The 20,824-nt window shown below is 43.0% G+C and overlaps 2 protein-coding genes across 4 annotated transcripts in view; one reads left to right on the forward strand and one right to left on the reverse strand.

Annotated features, from left to right (window-relative positions):
• Nucleotides 1-11,070: 11,070 nt before the first annotated feature.
• LOC120952266 (Krueppel-like factor luna) overlaps nt 11,071-20,824 on the reverse strand; it is a 273,069-nt gene continuing 263,315 nt past the window's right edge. For all 3 annotated transcript variants that reach the window (XM_049607463.1, XM_040371502.2, XM_040371503.2), the window contains exon 5: nt 11,071-11,497. In XM_049607463.1, the coding sequence (XP_049463420.1) occupies nt 11,322-11,497 (176 nt within the window). In that variant the 3' untranslated portion in view covers nt 11,071-11,321. The remainder of the gene's footprint in view (nt 11,498-20,824) is intronic.
• Nucleotides 15,760-17,904, forward strand: LOC120952265 (leucine-rich repeat-containing G-protein coupled receptor 4-like). The gene is made up of 2 exons (XM_040371501.2): nt 15,760-16,105; nt 16,167-17,904. The coding sequence occupies exons 1-2, from the start codon at nt 16,074-16,076 to the stop codon at nt 17,782-17,784; spliced, it is 1,650 nt and encodes a 549-aa protein (XP_040227435.2). The 5' UTR covers nt 15,760-16,073; the 3' UTR covers nt 17,785-17,904.

Here is a 20,824-nt window from a genome sequence, read left to right on the forward strand (position 1 = left end):
AGTAGTACCCGCAGTGCCTCTCTCTGCTCAACATATACAAAAAGGCACAATTATAATGGTGCGTAATTTGCAACTGGGTGTGCGTGTTTGGTTGTTGGGTGTACAATAAAGTACGTTAGGTTTTAGAGCAGCTGGGAATCGATAGAGTCGGTGTCGTAGTATAGTCGTCAACTCGTACGGCTTAATAATATGTCCGTGAAGGGTTCAAGCCCCAAATGTACCTTGCCACTGCTACAGGCAGGGCTTGGCCGACAACGGTTATAGAGCCAAAAGAAGAAGAAGAAGAATCTATAGATCATAACTGGACAATGATAAAATCAATAAATAGGCCAAGAGTCGGAGGTTACTTGCGGTTATTATTGTAGAGGGTTTCGACCTCGTGGGTCTCTTTCGCCTCCGTGTTAATGGTTGGTGTATATAGATGATTAATCCTGCACGGAACTAGTGAGATTGACTGGTAATGCGTCCGTCAAGACGTTTAATGTCTGGAACGAATTTTCGGAGTATGCGAAGTTAGTAAAAGAGCATGGAGCTACATACAGCAAGTGGAGCTTTATTGAGCACACGAAGCTTTACAGGGTTTCGAGTCAAACAATAAAATAGTTTAACCGGTTAAGGGAATGATTTAACCGAATAGTGGAACCGTGCAAGCATTCTGTGGAGGTTAACAATCATATGATGGAGTGTTGCATCCGAGTTGTGGAGTTTTGCAAGCATACAGTGGAGCGGCTGTCAGTGCGTGCCGCTGTAAATACCCCAACACATTTTCGTTAGTTTTATGTATTTCTCATGTTTAATTTTGACTCTACGGCAGGATGAATCCTCAGGCAGCAAAGGAGTAGTTATGAATCAACTCAGTAGCACGAGTATTGTTGTTACGCCTGGTAACAGTCTGTTTATTTGAGTAGTGTTTTAGACGTTCTTAGAACTGGCGCTCGCGTATTATAAGTTTTCGCCGCACAGTTCTAAGAAGGTCTAAAACGCCTAAAAACCAGGCGTAACAACAAGTATTTTTTTTTTTAACGAAAGAGCCAGAACTACTGTGATTGAGTTGAGAGTCAGCGTGGTGAGTCAATTCACGTTTTTTGGGATTCGGCTGTCAAAGGAGTAATTTACCACAGGTTTTACTTATCTTATGGTGAGCGAATTGGCAGTTACCAAACAATTTAAATCGCAGATGAGTCAAAATTACTGTTTTGATTCAACAATGCAAAGATTTCCATCACTCAGTTCTACTTTCAATAGACTGCAATTAGTTAAAATCTCAAAACTTAATAGCACACCTAAAAACGACCACTAGACACCCCAGTAAAAAAACCCTGCGTGAATGAATGTGACGATTACTTACCAATTTTACTGTACCGACGTGCATTGCACTCGTTTCGCTTCAATCTTCAGTGCGTTCTCAACCTTCACAAAAGTGCGTTGTAAGCAAGCAAAGACACACATGACACAGGCGGTGGTTGTATTTTTGTAACAGGAACGTACGTTTATTTTCTTTTTCATTCTTAAACTTAATATGCACATAGCAGAGTTTATAAGCTACAATTCCGTTCTCATGCTCCGTCTGCTGCACTTCACTAATTCGCACGCTGTTTTTTACTGCTGTCCATACCACTTTTTCGTCTTCTTTTTTTTAAATTTGCGCCTGTTTTCTTCTTCCCTTGCTCTGAGTGTTGTTTTTTTCTTCTTGTGTGTTTTAAACTCATTCATTGCACATTATTTGCTCTATGTGTGTGTGTTTGTGTGTCTTTCTTTATACAACAATTTCACCTCTTTTTCTTCTCTATTGTTTTTGTTCATGTTTTGTGTGTATGTGTTTTTTTCTGTTCTATTTCTTTCTCTTTCTCCCTTCTTTGGATGACTGTTTTTCCCATTTTCTCACTTTTGCTTTTCTTCTTTTTCCATTTCATATTCACATTTTGCACTGTAGCATTGCAACAGTTTTGTCTCTGTGTGTGCGTGTGCGTTGTTTCTGGGTGTAGCACCATTTTAGCAAACAGGTGCACAACACAGTACGGTGTTTTTGTTTACGTTTTTGTTTGCAATTCAATTTGTTTAAGTGCGTCAACAACGGAAATTATTGGACAATCGTAAGCAGTAACTGCGACCGAAAAGCTGTTATAATATTAATAATGATATTTCTCTCGGTTTGATGCTCATCTTGGCTTGGCTTTAGTGTGTGTATTATGAGCAGTAGAAAGAAAGAGGAAAACTCAGTAAGCAGCAACGAACCGGGTTTTTGGAGCAGAAAACTGATCAAGCGCCGTGGAAAAGCGCCTTAACAAAGGTGAGCTTAGTAGCGCACATGCCACACAATCGAAACCTTACACAATTACTAACACATTGAACTAGCTTATATCCTTTCTTCTAATCATCATCATCATCATCTCTTTCATCACCTCCGTCCTTCCCCATGCACACGTGCGTTGTGCCTGTGTATGTGTGTGTGTGTGTGTGTTTGTGTTTGTTTTGTGCTGTTATCACTTCTGTTATCCTTTCACTAAATGCAAACCAGCTCCCGATGGCACGATCTTTTTTTTTACTTTTCTCTCAGCTGTGTCGCCATGTTTGATCCAGCTCTGTACAGTTTTTTTTGTTGCTTCCCCATTTAAGAATGTTGTCACTTTTGCTGCTTTAAAAAACGTTCTCAGTTTTGTTTTTGAGTGGATTTTTTTTTCTCTGTCTCCCTAAATCATCTCCCTTCCTTCACCGCTCACCAGTGCTCGCTAGTGATGCTTTGCGCACACAACACATCCAAACAAACAGATAAGAAACGTCCCGTGTCCCAAAAACACATGGTGCCACCACACAATCGTGCCTCCCGTTGTGCTTCTTCTTCACGATGAAATTTGATTTTGAGTGTTTGTTAATAATTATATTAAAAGCCCTTAACGATACGAATAATTTAAACACTGTATTTCTTGTCGTTTTGCATTAATTTAACCACTGCTTGTCTTTCACCCTTTTTCCGTGCTTTTTTTCTTCTTCTCTGACCCACACGAAATATACATAACCCTAAGATTGCGATATGAAGAGAAACGGATACACTTTACTCCACTGTTTTGGGGGGGGGGGGGGGGGGGGGGGGGAGGGCGGGTTCCCTGTGGATACATTTTCAACACAACAAACGTTTCAATCAACGCAATGCAACTCACAATCCAACTCACTAGGAAACCCGCCCTACTAGGAGCACACACACGAACAGGGGAATAGGCTTTGGAATGCACATTGGCGGGAGCAAATGAAATGGGACAAGGACCGGAACACTTGAGTTACGCTGCGCGTCTACAGCTCGTTCGCGGCGTTCGAGGGGCGTGGGAGTGGTTCGAGCATAATGGTAATCAAACCCGGGGGGAAGGAAGGGGTTTTAAGTTAAACATTTACTAACACGATTGCTTCTTAACTTTACTAAACTTTGCCTGTGTGCGTTGTGCTCTACCACACACACACTAACGGTCGTCCCGCACCACCAGGTTGCCCGGGTGCGAGATCGCAAATTACAATAATATTTTCTAAGAAAGAAGATGAAGAATGCGTGTGCGTGCGTATATTTGTCTGTGTGCGTCCGTCGTGTCGGCGCGTGGCTGTATGTGTGTCTCAATTTTGTTAAACCGATATTTGGCGGCCGTTTTTCTAACATTCAAAAAACACATCTTGCGACTGTGTGGACGACTGAACTGAACCGAATGGCGCAGAACCGTAATAGCATGCCACTTCCTGCTACTGCACTGCTACTCAACGCAACACCGCGTGAGCGTTAGAACGTATGTACGTGAGAGAGAGTTTTCGTTCCTCTGTTAAGTTCTGCACTTTAATTAACACTCAATTGCAATCAACAAGCAGCATCCTTTTGCGAGGCGTAAGGTGCGTGCGCATGAAACGATAGTACAAGAATGTAATAATAATTGTGCTGGTTTTTGCCGATACACTTCCTCTTTTGCCTTGTGTTGGTGTCTACAGCTAGCCTGCATGGGAGATGGGTAACGGATTGGAGGAAATGCTGAACGTTCAAATCATTACAATTTGTGCGTAAGGTGTGCTGTGTGTTTTTTGCCTTTTTTGTCGTTTGTTTGTGATTTTTCTTTCTATTTGAATTGTTTTCTTTTTTTTGGCCAACTTCCGTTATCTTCTCTATTTAGGACCAATCCGGCTGAACGTTTGCTTTTGTGTTTTCTGCTTTATCTTTTGAATTGGATAACTTTTCAGTTTGATTTGTTTTTTTGTTATGTTCGTGTTTGTGATCTTTTTTCTTGTCTTTTCCCTTTTTTAGTTGTCGCTCTGTTTATTTATTACAATTCTTTCTCTCTCTTCCTTTCTCTTTTTCTCTCTTCTTTTCTCTTTGCATTTATACTACTTTTTAATCAACTATAGACAAAATTACAATTATAAACTTTCATAAAAAATAGCTTCGCGCTCAACTACCCCTCTGAACGCATTCCCGACTTATTCCGGGAACTTATCGGCTTACGCTGTTTTTTTTTCCTGCATACTAGGTTTTGCTAACTTTTGCAACGTTTCGCTTTGCTCTATTTGTCTGTTTTACATTATTCGGTTTGATTTACGCGTCTCTGTTTTGTGTTGTCTCCTCTTCCTCTTTTCGGTGTCAAATATTTGCTAAATATCTACGGTACATCTTATAGCATACATACAAACACACACACACACACTTACGTACACATACAAACATACTCTCCCGCTCAACCGCTGGCGTTATACTGGCACATATACATCTTTACATACAAATACCGGCCCAGGGTGGGGAATGTTTCCTATGTTTATCATCTTTTTTGTTTTCTGTTCTGGTTTTTTTGTTATCTATTTTACAATCTACTTCCGTACCTCTCTGTTTATCAATATTTATCGTGTGTGCAACTGGTTTGTTGCTTTCTTCTTTCTTTACGTGTTTTCTTCTTTATATCAGATTTTGCCAACTACTTGAAAATATCACTTATTTACTTACGGTTACGTTATTTGCTTTAGCTACACCGGCCTTCTCGTTTGATCGTGTATTTTTGCCTTCTTTTCTTCACTTGTTTTTTCTTCTTCTTTGTTTTGCTTCACTCTCTATGTATTTACACGTTTCGGTAGTTCCGTTCTGTTGTTGTTTTTTTGTTTTTGTTTTTGTTTTTGTTTTACTTTTTCCTGTTCCTTACCCTGCCATAAAGAGGACACAAATCTCCTTCAGCAATAGTGTTCAGTGCGCTTGGGATGAGCAATGCGCACAGCACACCCACGTACCAACGATGCAACGAAATTCGCCAAGCAAATGAACTTTATCGGTACGTGTTTTTGTTTGGTTGGTTGGTTGGGTTTTTTGGGCTTTTGTTTAACAAGCGACACAATAACAATGCTTTTAAGTTTCTTTCATTTTTTTTTGCTGTTTTAATACTAACTTTCCCACTTGCGCAATTGCACAATGGGCCAGCACGCTAATTATAATGTGTTTTGTAATGTGTTTGGGAGTAATAAAACCTATACAAGATCAATCCGTATGGCGATTGGAGTCGATTATATCGAGTGAACGTAGAGGTTTGTTTTTTTCTTCTCTCTCTTTCTCTTTTTTGCGTAATAAGATTTCCATTATATAATAATTTATATTCAATACTAATTTTTTTTCACTCACTGCTTAAACTGACACAAATGTGTACAAAACAAGCGAATGCTGTAGTAATTCGGTTGGTGCTTAATTAGCGGAATGCAATTCATAGAGTGGCCCAATTATTGAATTAATTTGTTTGAAAACAGAACAACTCATCTACACGAACCGCAACCGTTGGCGGTTGTAATAAATTTGGGATAAAAATTGTATTTATAAATTTCGAAGCTAAATCATCATAAGAATGTTGCCTTTTTATATCGTACTTAATTAATTTATCTTATAAGAGACAATAGAGATAGTTGTGCAAGCTGTAAGCCCCGCAATAGCCCTTTTTTAACTACACCGAAACATAACGATCCAAACAATTGAAACACTTGAATCCACGAACGGGGAACAACTGATATGAATTTTGTCTGCAAGAGGGCGAACTCTTTCTTTGTTTTGGTTTCATATGCTCTTTCCTACAAACGATAGGTTTTGAACGAATCGTTTTACTGTTAAGAAGCGCAAAGTATGAGCTAAATTTTAATTTTACATTTATATGTTATACTTGTTTCAAACGCTGTTCTCTTTCAACGCTTTATCGTTTTTATTCTTGCCTTTTTAAATCTCCTCCATTCCATTCAGTTCTCACTCACTTGTTCACATTTCTGTTGCTTTTCTTGCTCTTTCTTGTTTGCATGAGTGTGGTTTCATATGCTTTTTCAACACTTTTTGATCTTCTTTACTGGCCTACTGTGCAATGTATACAAAACACAATCACACAACCGTAACCGATGATCAATGATTGGGATGTTTTTTTTTTTAATTTAAAAACGATTATTACTCATTTCTCTTTGTTTGATCTTTTGTTTTTGCTGTTCAAGCCTTCGGCATAGGTGATGTGATGTTGCCATTGAGAGGTGTTTATTGTTTTCCTTAGTTACCAAGTGTGGTTGAGCAATTTTTGATTTTTTTTAAAGGTTATCCGCTCTCTGTCCCTTCTGTTTGATATATAGTTCCTATGAAGCTGTATAAAATTCTTTCCCCTTATGTTGGATTGTTATGTTATTGTTTTTTTTTTTGGTTTGCTCACGAACATGTTTTCATTATTTAAACTTCTTTTAGACATTTTCTTCATTTTGCTTTTCTTGGTAAAGTTTAACACGTTTTGCACAGTTGTCGATTTAAATTCGATTCCCTATTTCTCATTCATTGCAATCACAATCACCTCAAACGAGTGCCGAATCGAGTATAAAAATAGTAGAGCGTTTTGTGTTGTTTGTTTGTTTGTTTTTTTTTTGTCTATGCTGTTGGTGGTATTTGAGCTTTGAGCTTTGGCTTCCTCCCGTCCCGGGAGTCAAAAAGGGAAGTGTTGCGTTGGTTTCTCACCGTAATGAAATCACCTGTGGCTTCGATGTTACGTGTGTGTGTGCGCGGCGGGTGCCAAAAACCGAAGCTTCTAACAAACACCAAAAAGTGAAACCAGCGTCACCTGCTTAACCCACCAATCAAAATCAATTGGAACGGGGTTTGGGTTTTTTTTTAAGTAAACCCTCTATCCAATCCCTTTGCCCCTGCTGTTTGCTATTGCTTATACGTTTTGTGAAGAAATACAAAACAAAAAAAAAAAAAAAAAACAAAAAAGCTTTACCATAGTTGTGCCAAAAGGTTTTTGTTTTGCATCATCATTGCCGTTGCATGTCGTTTTTTTCGGGTTGTGAGTTTCTTTTAAGTTTCTCTCTTTACTTTCTCTCTCTCTTTCTACGCTTCTCTGCCTCGGTTTATCTCTTCCTAAAATTATCTAGTGGCTTCTCTCTGTTGCTGCGGAACGTTTCCTTGTCACACTACTGTTCGTTGAAGGAAAAAAATGTGTTTAAAAAATATATATATCCATTTACGTATGTATATATATATATATAATATCCAATCTTATCTAAACTGTCTACACACTTGCTCTGTGTTTCACTTTTCTTGCTTTCTTGCACCTTTGTGCGTGTATTGTTTTGCGTTTGCTCGTCTGTGCTGAAGCTACCTTACGCATTACTAACACTCTATCGACATTCAGCATCGTTACGACTCTGTGTACTGGTTGTAGGTGTGTGTTGCGTGTGTATCGTGTAACGTTTATAGTGCATAGATTTAATTTAAATTTTCTTTGCCATTAGTTTTGATTTAAATCCACATTCCCCATTTTTTCTTGCATTCAATAGAGAAAAAAATATGAGACAAAATAACACTAGCAAGGAAAAAGAGTTTACAAGCAGCACAAATAGGGCTTAAAACGGTAGGTAAAAATGACAAAATATCGCTGTAAGTAGAATCTGTAATTAGAGCAGAAGATAGCATGTATTGTCCGTACTTTTCACACACACACACACTCACACACATGCACACACATGCACACGTACATATACCTGTCCGCACCTTGCTATGGCAGGTTGATTTTAACACCCCCGAGGATGAACTGCATTTGAAACCCAAAATGTTTCAGCGCGCTTCTTACAACAATTCCTCTCGTCATCATCCCTGCGTAGCATCCTGCGCTGCAATAGTGTTTGTGTGGTAGTGTGTGATTAGTGTGATTAGTGGTTGTGCTGTTTATACAATCGTTAGTTCGTTCGTTTTTTTCTTGTTTTCCATTTAAAATACACGTTAAAAATTTATCCAGTCTTTGATTAATACTACTTTTGACACATGTTTTTCACTGTTCTTTTTCTCTTTTAATGGTAGCGCTGCTTTTGCTAGCCGTTGTTTTTGTTTTGTTTTGTTTTACTTTGTTGCGTTGGTTTTAACTGCACGGCTATCATCAGTGTTGATGCTAGTTGTGAGTGAGCTCTTTGTTTAGGTTTACGTTTCTATCTGTTTCTCTGTTTGTTAGTTTGCTGTTGCAGTGTTTCGTTTTTTGTTTTGGTTTTCTCTTCTTTTTTTTTGGAATCTAATTCTACCTTACAGTTCACGGATAACATTCCTGCGTTGCTCCAATTGCTTACTTATAGCCCGTCAGAATTATTCTAATATTTGCTCTAAAATGGGTAAGATTGTGGTGGTGATGGTAGCCTGTTTTTGGTTTTGCTTACTTTTTAAGTTGTTTTCATTTTTTATGATCGCTTGTGATAATCATGTGTTACAAAATGTGGTTTTCTTCTATCTCTTGATTTATGCATTTTTTGTTATGTTTTTTCTCCAAAGTTTTACTTCGTTTTTAGTTGTTTTTTGTTTGTTTGTTTGTTGTTGATGCAATTGTATGATCGTCATGTATGTGTTTTGTTTCGATTGCTTTGTTTTGCAAATAATTTTGCTAAACATACAGCCAGGTCAAGTTGCATAACTTGCTATTCGTATCAAAAGTGTTTGTCTTTGATGTTGCTGTAGAACGGCAATGGAACCGTTCTTACAAATATACCCTAACTCAAATACTGATGGCGTTTTGATGCATTTTGTATCGTCTGGAATCGGAACAATCACATTCGTTGGGTGTGTAAAATTGTGTCGTGAGTGTGTGTGTGTGTGAGTGTGTGTTTGAGGGGGAACTTCATCAACATTTTGTTCTTTCTTTTTCAATCTTAATCGAAGAAAAGTGTGTGTTTTGTAGCAATAAATGTGTTTCGATCACTATATAGATAAAGCAGTAGTTAATACGTGTTTATCTCCATTATGTGTGGCTCTCCAACAATGAAGTTACCGAAAGCAAATAAACTAAAACGGTGTAGTTTTGTTGCTCAAACTCAAAGCATAACCATTTAGCAAACTTTATAAACATATCATCGATTGTTTGATGCTTTTTACAATAGTTTCAACACTGAATAATAATGAATATTATCTCTCGCTATAAGCAGCACGAAAGCACACATACACTGATTGATATTAGCACGTTAAGAAAGAAATGGATTGGTACTATTAAATTGATCATTTATAACATGTAGTTACGAAAAAGTGCATCCCCCTTTATCTGCCGCTTGCCGTTTGCTACCCAAAACCCCACGGGAAAAGATACCAAAAGGGATACAACAGTTTGATTTAAAAGTTTCGTTTTGACTTTCTTTTTGCCACCCCCTTTTAATTACCCCAAACCTAACGCTTACTTTTCCCCGAATGTCCCTGCACTTCAAAGTCACGCAAGTTGCACGGCGCACTTGGTTACGGTATTTTCTGTGTTGGCAGTGATGTTTGTTTTTATAAGTGTTGGATCGTATTCTTTGTTTCCTTTTCGTCTTGTCTTCTCTTGGCATGTGTACAGAGTGAATGGGACAAAAATGTTTCCTTTCTTATTTGAACATGTTTTTAAAAAGGTATTTGGAATAATTTAAACTCTAATTCTAACGCCAGGGATGTTAGAAATGGTAATTAAATTTAACCTAAAAGCTACGAAACAATACGAAAATCGAACTAACAATTAATGGCCACGTGTATGAAGAAAACGATGCTTAAACTTAATTTCAAGAAACTAACTTACTACAAAACGGTCATATTAGACGATTAAAAAAAACGCAAAACAGAATAATAATACAAAAGAAGAGCTATAAATAAATAACGGTTTTGGAAGCACAATCCATCGTTATCGTGAATAAATTGTAAAACTTATAAAACGTTACCCAAAACTAGAAAATACTCATTATTTTGCCATTATAAAACTCATTTCGCGAAAAGTGAAACTTATTTCATAGGTTACTGAAATGTAAAACTCAAAACAAAAATACAAAACAAACAAAGAATGAATCAATATTATAAAATTAAAAAGAAAAACTATTAAACTAATCAAAAACATGTACTATCGATGACAACACAATAAAAGATGCACAAACTCAAGTAAAACAAAAACATGTAAAGAAACGAACGTAAACCTTACATACTACAATGGTATTATACACATTGGTGTAACACGAAATCCTAATGAACACATTCTTAAAACATGGGTAACTTAAACCGAACTTTGAACCTTAAGCTACTTAAACAAATCAATACATTTTGCACATTTTGCTTACGTTTATAAATGTGAGTCTGTTAGCTTACCGAGTACAACAGCATACAGAGTTTGGACGTTGGTTTTCTGGAAACACATAACAGCACAAATGGCGCGGTTTTTCTTCTTCTTCAAAATGTTCTCTGTTTGTTTTTGTATGTTTGCTGTACTGTTTCAATGCTTCAATATGGCGCTTTTTGTTTGGTTTTCAATCAGTAAAAAAACGTTTCTTTTTTTTTCTTCTCTCTCGTACTCAAAACACTATCCAGCTCAACTGGACGTCCATAAACGAAACGGAAAGCAGCATCTAACAACGCTGATCGGCGCTAGGGAGATAGATAACCGGATAAACGGAGAAGAAGGTGAACGATTTACGATTATGGTGATTATGATGGGGTGAAATTGGGTAAGCCAAAGAGCGATTTCCCTGCCTGTGCCCCTACAGTGTGATGCACGTTTGGCATTTATAGCCTTTTTCCCGAGTCGGCGTGCGGAGGTTTTCCATGCTTCGCAGTTTCAAAGCCAATGGTGATTAGTGTGTTCATTGTTTTCCCAGTTTCGATTTTCTACATTTACTATTCACAGTTTAGTTTTGCCTATCGTCACACGTTTGTTTCCAATTCGGGGTGCTTTTAAAAGCTCTCCTCTCCTGCCTGTCTCCTACCGTGCGCTTCTGCGTTGGTGTAAAGCTCTCTTGCTCGTTGTGTCTTCGCCTGCTGGAGCCGTCGTGCTGCTCGCGGGAGCGAACGGCAGTGGAAGGTTTTGGAGACGAATGCCTTAGGCGTGCCGTTTCATGTGCAACGCAAGATGATCGGAGCGGGAAAAGCAACGATCGCAGTGCCGGCACTTGAAGGGTTTGGCGCCGGTGTGCTTCCGGTAGTGGCGCGTCAGCTCGTCGCTACGGGCGAAGCGCCACTCACAACCCTCCCACGAACACTTGTACGGCTTTTCTCCTGTTAGGAAGAAAGAGAGGGCGACAAAAAAGGGGAAAAGAATCGATTAGTATGGGATCATGATCTTACTTACTACGGCAATGCAAGCTTAGTAGGTTGTCTCAAAAGTTTAGCTGTGATTTTGTTGTTGTGGGTTTCGGTTTGATTGAGTTGAAAAACGTGCATCACGTTTTCTTTTCTCATAAGTGTACGTTAAACATTGAAATTAAATTCTTAAAAAAATATATATATTTTTTTAATTTATAACTTTTTTCAATTGTTAATGCTGGGGTCCATTGTCCGTACTCGCTAGGGTAATTTTGATTTTCACTAGCGCATCTGGCGGTGGCTGATGGAACCTTTTTTTGGTCATCGAGGGAATGCTCGTGCTGGATCTCTAATTTAAGAGGGCTTTCGCCGTTTTTTATGCGAAAATGGCTGAAATACTTGCGCAACATATTTATCTATCAATTACAAAGCTTTTCCAGTTAAGTAAAAAATATGATAAAAATTACATATTTTCTGAAGTGGCTCCAAATTGTTTGGTAAAATGCTTCGATCAGCCGCCGCCAGATGCTGTAGTGAAAATCAAAATTACACCAGCGAGTACGGTTAATGTACCCCGGCCTTTACAGCTGTAAAACTACAGCTATCTTGGAGTTTAAACGTTATGTTGAAAGTGACGTCATAAGGTAGAGGAACACTTTGATGTCAACAAGTTTCGGTCGAAGAAGGTACATATGTTTAAAAATATTTCAACTCTCTGTACTCGTTACGCCATCACTTCCTGTTTTATTGAAGTAGAAAACAAAGCGCCAGTTAAAATTAACACACTCAGCTGCCTTACTTTCGCGCTAACCCAAAACCACTTACTCTGCTCCTTCCTGTGTGTCTCGAATCCTTAACGAAGCACACCTCAGCACCCTCTAATGGACGATGCGCGCGCGAACTGATGCTGCTGCTGGGCTGCTTAGCGTTCGGGTTGCGTTTAGTATTCCGGGCACGTACTCGCGAACACTTTCGGTCAGCGGAAGCTTGCCGTGGCCCCGGTCCGCCCAAGGGAATAAATTACATTTTGCACACCATTTCGACGTGGGAAGTGTTGTGCAGCAGCAGCAGCAGCAGCAGCATCAGAAGGATATTACGTAGGATAATTGCAGCATCGAGTGTTTGTTATCACATCATCCATTACTCTTGGACGTAATTAAAAATGTAAACGAAAGACATCGCCGCCCAACTCCGCTTTCCGGCAGATTCGTCCCGCTCATTCATTATGATGCACCGGAAAAACACGTTGTCTCTGTTTGCACACGAACAGTGAAAGGGAACTCACACAGACACACACCAGCGAGCGACCGTGTGTATTTTAGCTGAACGAGAAAATGTGCGGTAATTTATTTGCTTTTCCCGCCTGTCCCTTGCTTGCGTCAACTTCTTGCGCTAAAGGATCCTTCGCGCGGTTGGTGGTCATCAGTCGACCACTAACTGGAATGGAGGAAGTTGACTTCTTGCACTCACATACATGTACATCATACTCTCAATTTGTTTTCATTGGCGCACAGAGAATGGTTAATATTTCCGCATTTACACCCTACACCTCGGAAGGGCGCACGAGATAAAGGTGGATAATGTTTGGCGAGAGCAATTGTGGGTGTGTGTGTGTGTGTTGAAAAATAATGCCGATCCCTTCTCGCCCCATCTCTCTTCGGCGTGATGTGTAGGGTGGCAGGACGCGGAATATCACTAATGGTGCATAATTCATTTTAATTGCAAGATGAAGACATTTATGGAGCAGTACGGTTTGAAGCTCGGGGCAATAAAGGAACATAACGATAAGGGATTGAAGGTTGTTGCATCGCATCTTGGAGCGTTGACGGTGCTGCGTACAAGGATACGGATGCAGGCAGGATAAATGCGGAACGAGCGTACATTTCTCAAACCCAAAGCGAATGTTATGCTGCCTCGCCCAAGAGCGTACCACACCCAAAACGGGCGCTTGAGAGGCACATATATTTTGTTTTTAATTCAATCTCTACGGCGCAAGCTAATGCGCACAAATGCACAATCTTCCTTTCCTCCCCTTAGAGCGAAGAAATCGAGCGATAAGTCCTGACTCCATAAAATGGCTTCATATTTATCGAGTTAAAGGTGGATCATAAATGTTATTTATTGTTTCAATCATCGCTTTTTCTTCGCTCACGCACAGGAATGAGAGAGTACGTACTCGTTGCATGCACACAGGTTGATTAAAAAATACAGAAACGAAACGGCTCTTTGTTGCGAAAAAAACGCGTTCTTGTGTCCATACAAATTGCAATCTTCTCCCTGGAAAGGTGATGTTATCCTGTTTTTGTGCTGTTGCCTGTTCCACTCATTAGCAAGCAAATAGACAATTACCTTGACCGCTTCGTTACAGCAGAAAACCCTTTTTTTTGGCTGGTGTTTGCACACAAAGCAGCCAACATTAAAGGTTCTTAATTTATTCTTCCGCAAATATTACACTATCATGGGCACGGTTGTGGTGGGTTGCGGAAGGTTAGCACTCTACCGCGCAACGATGGACAACAGCGCAAGACACAACAACCACGGGGCACATCCTTTCTTGCGAAAGTGGTATTGGGTGAAATGGTTCCCCGATTAGCCGCGCGCAAAAGCTTTCAGGATGGCCAGAGAGTTACGCATGTTAATTGCTTCCTTAAATCTACTCCCTATTTCCCCCTGCCTGTCCCTCTGTCCCATCCGAGCAGACGTATCAGTATTGTGTGGTGGTGGTGGCCGCTGCCGAATCACGACCGTACGCTCACTTTTACCGACCGCTCAGCCCCATTTCCCGAACTTAATGCCATTATCCTAACTAATTACGTGTTTTCATTTGCAGGCAGCACACAGAGAGTAATCCGATGGGGAGCATGGCAGGGTGGAAGTACATTTGCCGCCGAGGGTTAAGTGAAACCGGAATGGCACACCGAAATAGGAGTGACAACCGAAACCATCTCTTTGGCACTGCTCTCTGGTAAAAGCTTTCTATCACTGGCCAATAGATGGCGCTACGGGCTATCGTTTTTTGGTGGAGGTCACTTACAGAAAGGCGAGTACTCGAACGAATGGTGAATAAGTGCAAAAAAGTTTAGCCGACATTCAACTTTTACCGACGATTTCGTGTGTGTGTGTGTGTGTTTCCTATACACCGAGCACTGAGTCGAAACGAAGGACGCGCCAGGATACATATATTTACATTTAGAAAGTTACCCCTTTAACTAAATTATAGACATTAGAATTTATCTGATAATGCGCCGAGACAACCGAGTCGAACGCGAAGGGGCAGCCAAGGCGCGGGCTCTTCATCTACATTACACTCCACCTCAAACTGGTGGAGTTAATGTTTATGGATGAACAGCAGTGGATTGGATGAGGAAAAACACGATCCCCAGCATCCCCAAGAAGTACTCCAAATGTAAGTCTTTTTTCCTGCACCATTTTTTTTTTTTTGGTTAGAAAAAGCAGGGTTCCAAGTTTCTCTTAGCTCCAGTCCTATAGCACAGAACATACAAGCGCGACGAAAGAAAAGAAACCCGGCAGCTCAAGGAAAATGTGGATAATGTAATTATGGAAGTGTGTGTGTGCACTGTTCGGTCGAACACGCTCGAACGCTGCGCAAGATACGATGATTCCGCCGTGCTTCTGGTGTTTCTGGATTTAACAAAATTGTACACGACAACCAAACCTAGTGAAGGGGGAAGGGGAGCCAAAATCGAACAACGACGAGCTGTAACTTCCCCAAACTTGGCAAACTCTTTGGAATCGTTCAGTACGGTTGCTGTCTTTTGTTCCTGGAAGAAGCGTATTTTACACACACACACACACATACACCCAAAGTATGTGTTTTTTACGGCAAGTTCCGTGTAATTCCGCCCAACATCTTTGTGCAAAACGTGTCCGGAATTGTACAGGAATTGGGGGCTGAAAAAAGCTCCAAAAACTGTGCGCCAGGAATTCTAAAACAAGAACTTACGACTCGGCTACACGCTTGCAGCGCCATTTTCGCCATCACCCACACTCCTTAAACAAACCTCATCGATTGGCTCAATATAATTCTCTCCCGCTACTTGCCACCGTTCCCGCGGTGTCTTGGGCAGACACACATTAGTCGTGAAGATGAGAGAATGAATTATTTCACGTACACTTCAGCGCTAACCTTGTTAACGGGCCAGACACTTACACGCTCTTCTATTGGTTTGATGCGAAAAAGCTCGATAGTGGAAAGCTTATATCAAATCAAACTCGCACACACACACACTCTCACACGCAAGATGGATAATTAAACACATTTTGATGTGTTGCTGCGAAAGTTACCGCAACTTGCGATACAGACGGAGCTGGAGTGTAGAACAAGAAATCCCAGACAGGAAAAGTTTTGACATTTCGCTTGGCTCCGTGTTTGTTTTGCCTTCAAAGGGGCGAGATAACCTTGTCCCGAGCGGTTGGGTGTTGTTCCCCGAGATTTGCCAGGGGCTTATCAGCACGGTGCACACTTCGCACTAATCAGTCTGGTCGGTGAGTTCCCGTGGGATAGTGGCTGAAAAACCATTCCCCAGCGATGATGTTCCGCACGCGTTTGATTCTGCTGTGGTAAGCGCACTTGTAGTTTTAAAACCATTTCAAACGATTCTTTACGAATACTGTTGTGCAGCTTTTTAGCAACACTGCTTGCTGGACAGCAAGCAACCGGCAAGCCATTGCAGTTTGCGTGCGCCAGCCAATCGTCACCGGCGGCGGGCTGTCTGCTGACTGGCATCACCATCCGTCCGGAAGACATCATTACCAGTCCACCGGGCATTCGACCGGCCACGGATCGCAAAATCACACTCCACCAGTCGACGGTGGCCCATCTGCCGCCCACCCTGTTCGAGCAGTTCCCCCAGCTGGAGCAACTGAACGCGTCCTCCATCGCGCTCCAAACCATCCCGCCCGGTTGCTTCGACAAAGCGACCAAGCTCGCCCGCCTGGACCTTTCCTACAATCGACTGCAGAGCCTGCCCCCGCAGGCACTGCACAAGCAGACCGCCCTCGAGCAGCTCCACCTGCAGAACAATTCCCTGTCGATCTTCGACGCCGCCATCCTGCCCGAAACCGCTCCCCTGAGAACGCTCAACCTCTCCGGCAACGGGCTGACCGAGGTGCGCTGGGACCCGCTCAACAAACTGCGCTCGCTCGAAACGCTCGACGTCAGCAGCAATCGTCTCGCCACGCTCTACGTTACCAAGTCGATGCGTGTGCTACGGGCGGGCAACAATCGTGCCCGCACGCTGCAAACCGATGCGAACAATTTCCTCTTCACGCTGGAACAGCTCGACCTCAGCCGGAACGAGTTCGCCGAGCTGGCCGCCGTCGCACGCTTCGCCAAGGTGACGCACCTGGACGCATCGTACAACCGGCTGGAAGCGTTCGATTTCGCTCTCGTGCGCAATATGCGCTCCCTGGTGGCGTTGAATCTGGCGCACAATCGGCTGTTTACCGTGCAGACCACCGGCGGTTCACCGCCGACCGCACCCGGGACGCTCGAGGTGGTCGACCTGTCGAACAACTTCCTGACCGTGCTACCCTCGGGCAATGCGAGCGGTGTGTCCTCCGCCCGCACGCTGCACCTCGAGGGCAATGGGCTGGTGAATCTGGAGCTGCACGAAAATGCGCTCTACTGGCCGCGGCTCAAAACGATCACGCTCGGGGACAACGATTGGCACTGCGAGTTTGGGGAGCGGATCTCGGCCATTCTGACGAAGCGTTCGATTGCGGCCGGCGGTGACGGGGAGCGCTGCGGTAGGGAAGGGCAGGTGAAGAAGGGACGGTTTTGCTGTGCGGTGCTGAAGAACCCCTACCTGGATCGGTTGATACGGACGCGCAAAGAGCTGGAGCTCGGCAGGCTGGCGATGCGGGATGGGTTGGCGGTGGGTGCGATTGAGGCAGGCCCACCGGCGGGCGATGTGCACAAGCTGACGGACCAGCTGCGCAAAGCGCTGATGGTGGTGAGCCATCTGAGGGCGGAGAAAGCGGAGCTAGAGCAACGGAACCAGGCGCTCGCGAAGGAGCTGGAGCAGGAGAAGGCCAAGAGTAAAAGCCTTCAGGAGGGGGCGGCGGCGGCGGCAGCGAGCAGACAGTCGGCTGGGACGGGCGATCTGGCGAAGGAGAAGGCCGATCTTCAGGCGGCACTGGCGAGAGCGCAGAGCGAGTTGGCCGGGCTGAGAGCGCAGCTGACCAAGTGCACCTCGACCGTGAACACGCGCACCGGACAAACGGTCATTATTCAGTAGAGTTTGAACTTTTGTGCACATCTTTTGGAGCATTTTTTAAAAAGTTATATAGATGTCAGTGAGAATAAATTCACTTGTAGACATTCGGACGGCAAGTTACGGCAGACATGATAAGCTAAATCCAGCTCTAAAACGCTTCCCTTTTTCAAATTGAGAAAGAAAGCCGTCAGCAAAGTGCATTCCTGCCGCCGTCCGTGTAAACAACCGGCATACTAATAGCAAACACTTTTCTCCATTTTAGCTTTCATCTGCAATCGTTTCACGCGATCTCCATCATCATCAGCATCATCATCGTCTTCTCGCCGTGTCGGTAGACCGCCTGCATCCAGTTAAAACCATACCATTTATTACCGATTCTCACATTACGCCGCCCGAGGAGAGCGGGACAGTGGCCAGCGCTTCGTCTGAACCTGTAGGGCGTGCAGCAAACCCAGCAGTGCGGCATGAAATATGATTATCCATTAAAAATGTGATAAATTTTATGGACCGAGTCTGCCAAGCGATGCTGACACACGGTGTGCGGACACACAAGGCAGGCCCGACTTAACTCAACTCCATTAACTCCGGATTCCTCCAGGGAGGGTGGGGGGGTTTCCGAGACGGCAAAAGTTTCATTAAACAGCTACCGTTACACAGACGCGCGGACGATTTCTCACTATTAATCTCGGTGCAAATGAAGACCAACTGGGGAAGGAATAGTTTGTGTCCGCTGTTGTCCAGTTTCCCGTTTCCCTATTGCACGGTTTCTTTTTGTTCGGTGTTTTGGTTGAAATCCTGTAAACGGTTTACAGTTTCCGATGCTACCTGCCGAGAAGCAATTACATTGGGGGGGAAAAACTTTCACCCTATTTTGCCCAAACTGTGATCGAGTTCGACAAGAGTCTGTTATAAATTGGCTCGATCGGTTATCAGAATATTAGTTGTGGAGTGCTTGCAGCGAAGCTAGAACTTTAAAGCTGCGGATTGAACAAATCGGTTTAAAGTTTGCAAAGGTTTAAAGGGAATTTCAAGACATCGCCATTTTCGAGCAGGAAGCGAGGGAGCAATAACAGGAAGGGAATAGAACAGAACGTTCTGACAAATACCGCCGTTGAAACTGTCAACCGTCTCGCCTAAATTCCCGCGAGCCTTTAGTAGGATCGTACCTTATATCCGTCTTGGGAAAAGATTTTCAACGAAAAAAAAACGAAGGACCCAACGAATCGGTGTGGCTCGATTTATCTGCCTTGCTATCTGCCACATCATATCCTGATGCTGCTGCTGCTGTTGCTTTCTCTGCTTAAAATGCTGCAATTTCGTACATAAATTATGATGCCCGCGATGTCCTGGACGCTCGGGGACTGTCTTTTAGAGAATTATGATGAAAAGGATGTCTCTCCGTCGACGTTTCGGCTGCGGGGTGGGGAAGGGCTGGGTCCCGGTAGTGTTTCCGGGTTCCGGGAGACCCCCTTCCCAGACTTTTCCGTTGCTGCCACGTCTTAAAAAGTCATCCCTTGCCTCCAATTGGGCTCTGCAGGAGATGACGGGTGGTTGGCAGGGACTTAAAAAAAGCGCCAAAGAAAATCCAACAAATACCGTTTTCGCCGCTTCGGTACGGCACACGGGACATGCTGGGCAGAATATAAATATTATGAACACGCGCAGCAGGACTAAAGGCATAGAGCGAGAGAGAGACAGAGAGAGGGAGTGAGAGAAACAGAGAACGAGAGGCTTTGGTTCGTTCCCTAAAAGCCCCAAAACGAAACGGGATGAAAGATGTGACAAAACTAAAGCCACGTGATACGAAAAAGCTGCAGAAAGGTCGATACACGACTCCCGCCGTGAACACACACACACGGTAGAAAATGCTTCAAAAATTCTGTTGGTTAGATGTGTGTGTGTGTATGAGTGAACGTGCTGTTTCCGAAAATGGGATTGCGATATTATGTTGGTGCCGACATTAATGGTGGAAAAGGTCCATTAACGGGTGCAAAAGCAAGGAAGCGAATTGGGGTTTAAAATTGGCCCCTGCTGGTATGCAATGCGCATTGCATAAGGAGACTATTTTTTTTCAAAGCTGCTTGTTTTCGTTTTGTTCTAAAAGTACATATTAATATAAAAATTGATTTCTAGTCAAACATTATTGCACTCAAAGGGGAGAAACGACTTTTCTCCAATGAAGCTATTTCCCTCGTGCAAAAAGCAAATAGCACCATTTACGATTATCCCTTTGAAGCTTATCCGCAACGTAAAGTCAATGGAAAATGACACCGAAAATGCGGCTTTTACCCCGTTGCATGCAGCAGTGCAGGAACTTCTTAGTCCATTTTCGCATCCGGCGCTCCTACTCGTCCCGTGCTTCCGCTCTGAAAAGTGCAAAGGCGTCGTGGCAGTAACATTAGCAGCACGGCAACGTCTTTGCTGTCGCCCCAAACTCTGGGCTTCCCCGGAAAGTGGTCACGGGAACTGAAAGCTGACACAGAAAGCCGACATTTCGCCGCTTCATCCTGCTGCTGCTGCTGCTGCTGCTACTACTACTGCTGCTGCTGATGGTGGAAAAGTTTCCGTGTCGTATCGCCTGACAGCATCGGTAAATCTCCTTACAGTTCTGCCTGCTTTTGTCACCATCATTAATCGAGTTGTGCGCGAGTTGTGCTGGCGGGCGCGATGGGCGAGCAAGGGATCGGGACCGGCTCCTCGCCAACCAGCCAGCCGGACGGGACTGGAGCTAATCTCTTCTTTATGGTGCTGTTTTCCGATCGTAATCCTTTGGGAAAGGGCGCCGGGACAGCTTGCCCGGTCAAGCAGCGCGCGGGACCGCCTTTTGTAAGTCATTTACTCGCTCGTCGCGTGCACGCTGCGGGAGGAAATTTGAAGCGAGAGATTTTTCAATTCCTTGGCTCCCGCAGACGCAGACACTGAGGAAGCATTAAGTAGTAAGAAAAGCTTGCTGCCATTCGCTTCCCCTTATTTCCCTTTTTAGACACTGCCCGAGTGTTTTGGGAGTGCTACGGAGTCAAATTATGCTTGAATTTAAATTCATTGGGTAAATTGAGAGGAA

The sequence above is a fragment of the Anopheles coluzzii genome, chromosome 2, assembly GCF_943734685.1.
Source record: "Anopheles coluzzii chromosome 2, AcolN3, whole genome shotgun sequence".
In the NCBI taxonomy this organism is placed as follows: Eukaryota; Metazoa; Arthropoda; class Insecta; order Diptera; family Culicidae; genus Anopheles; species Anopheles coluzzii.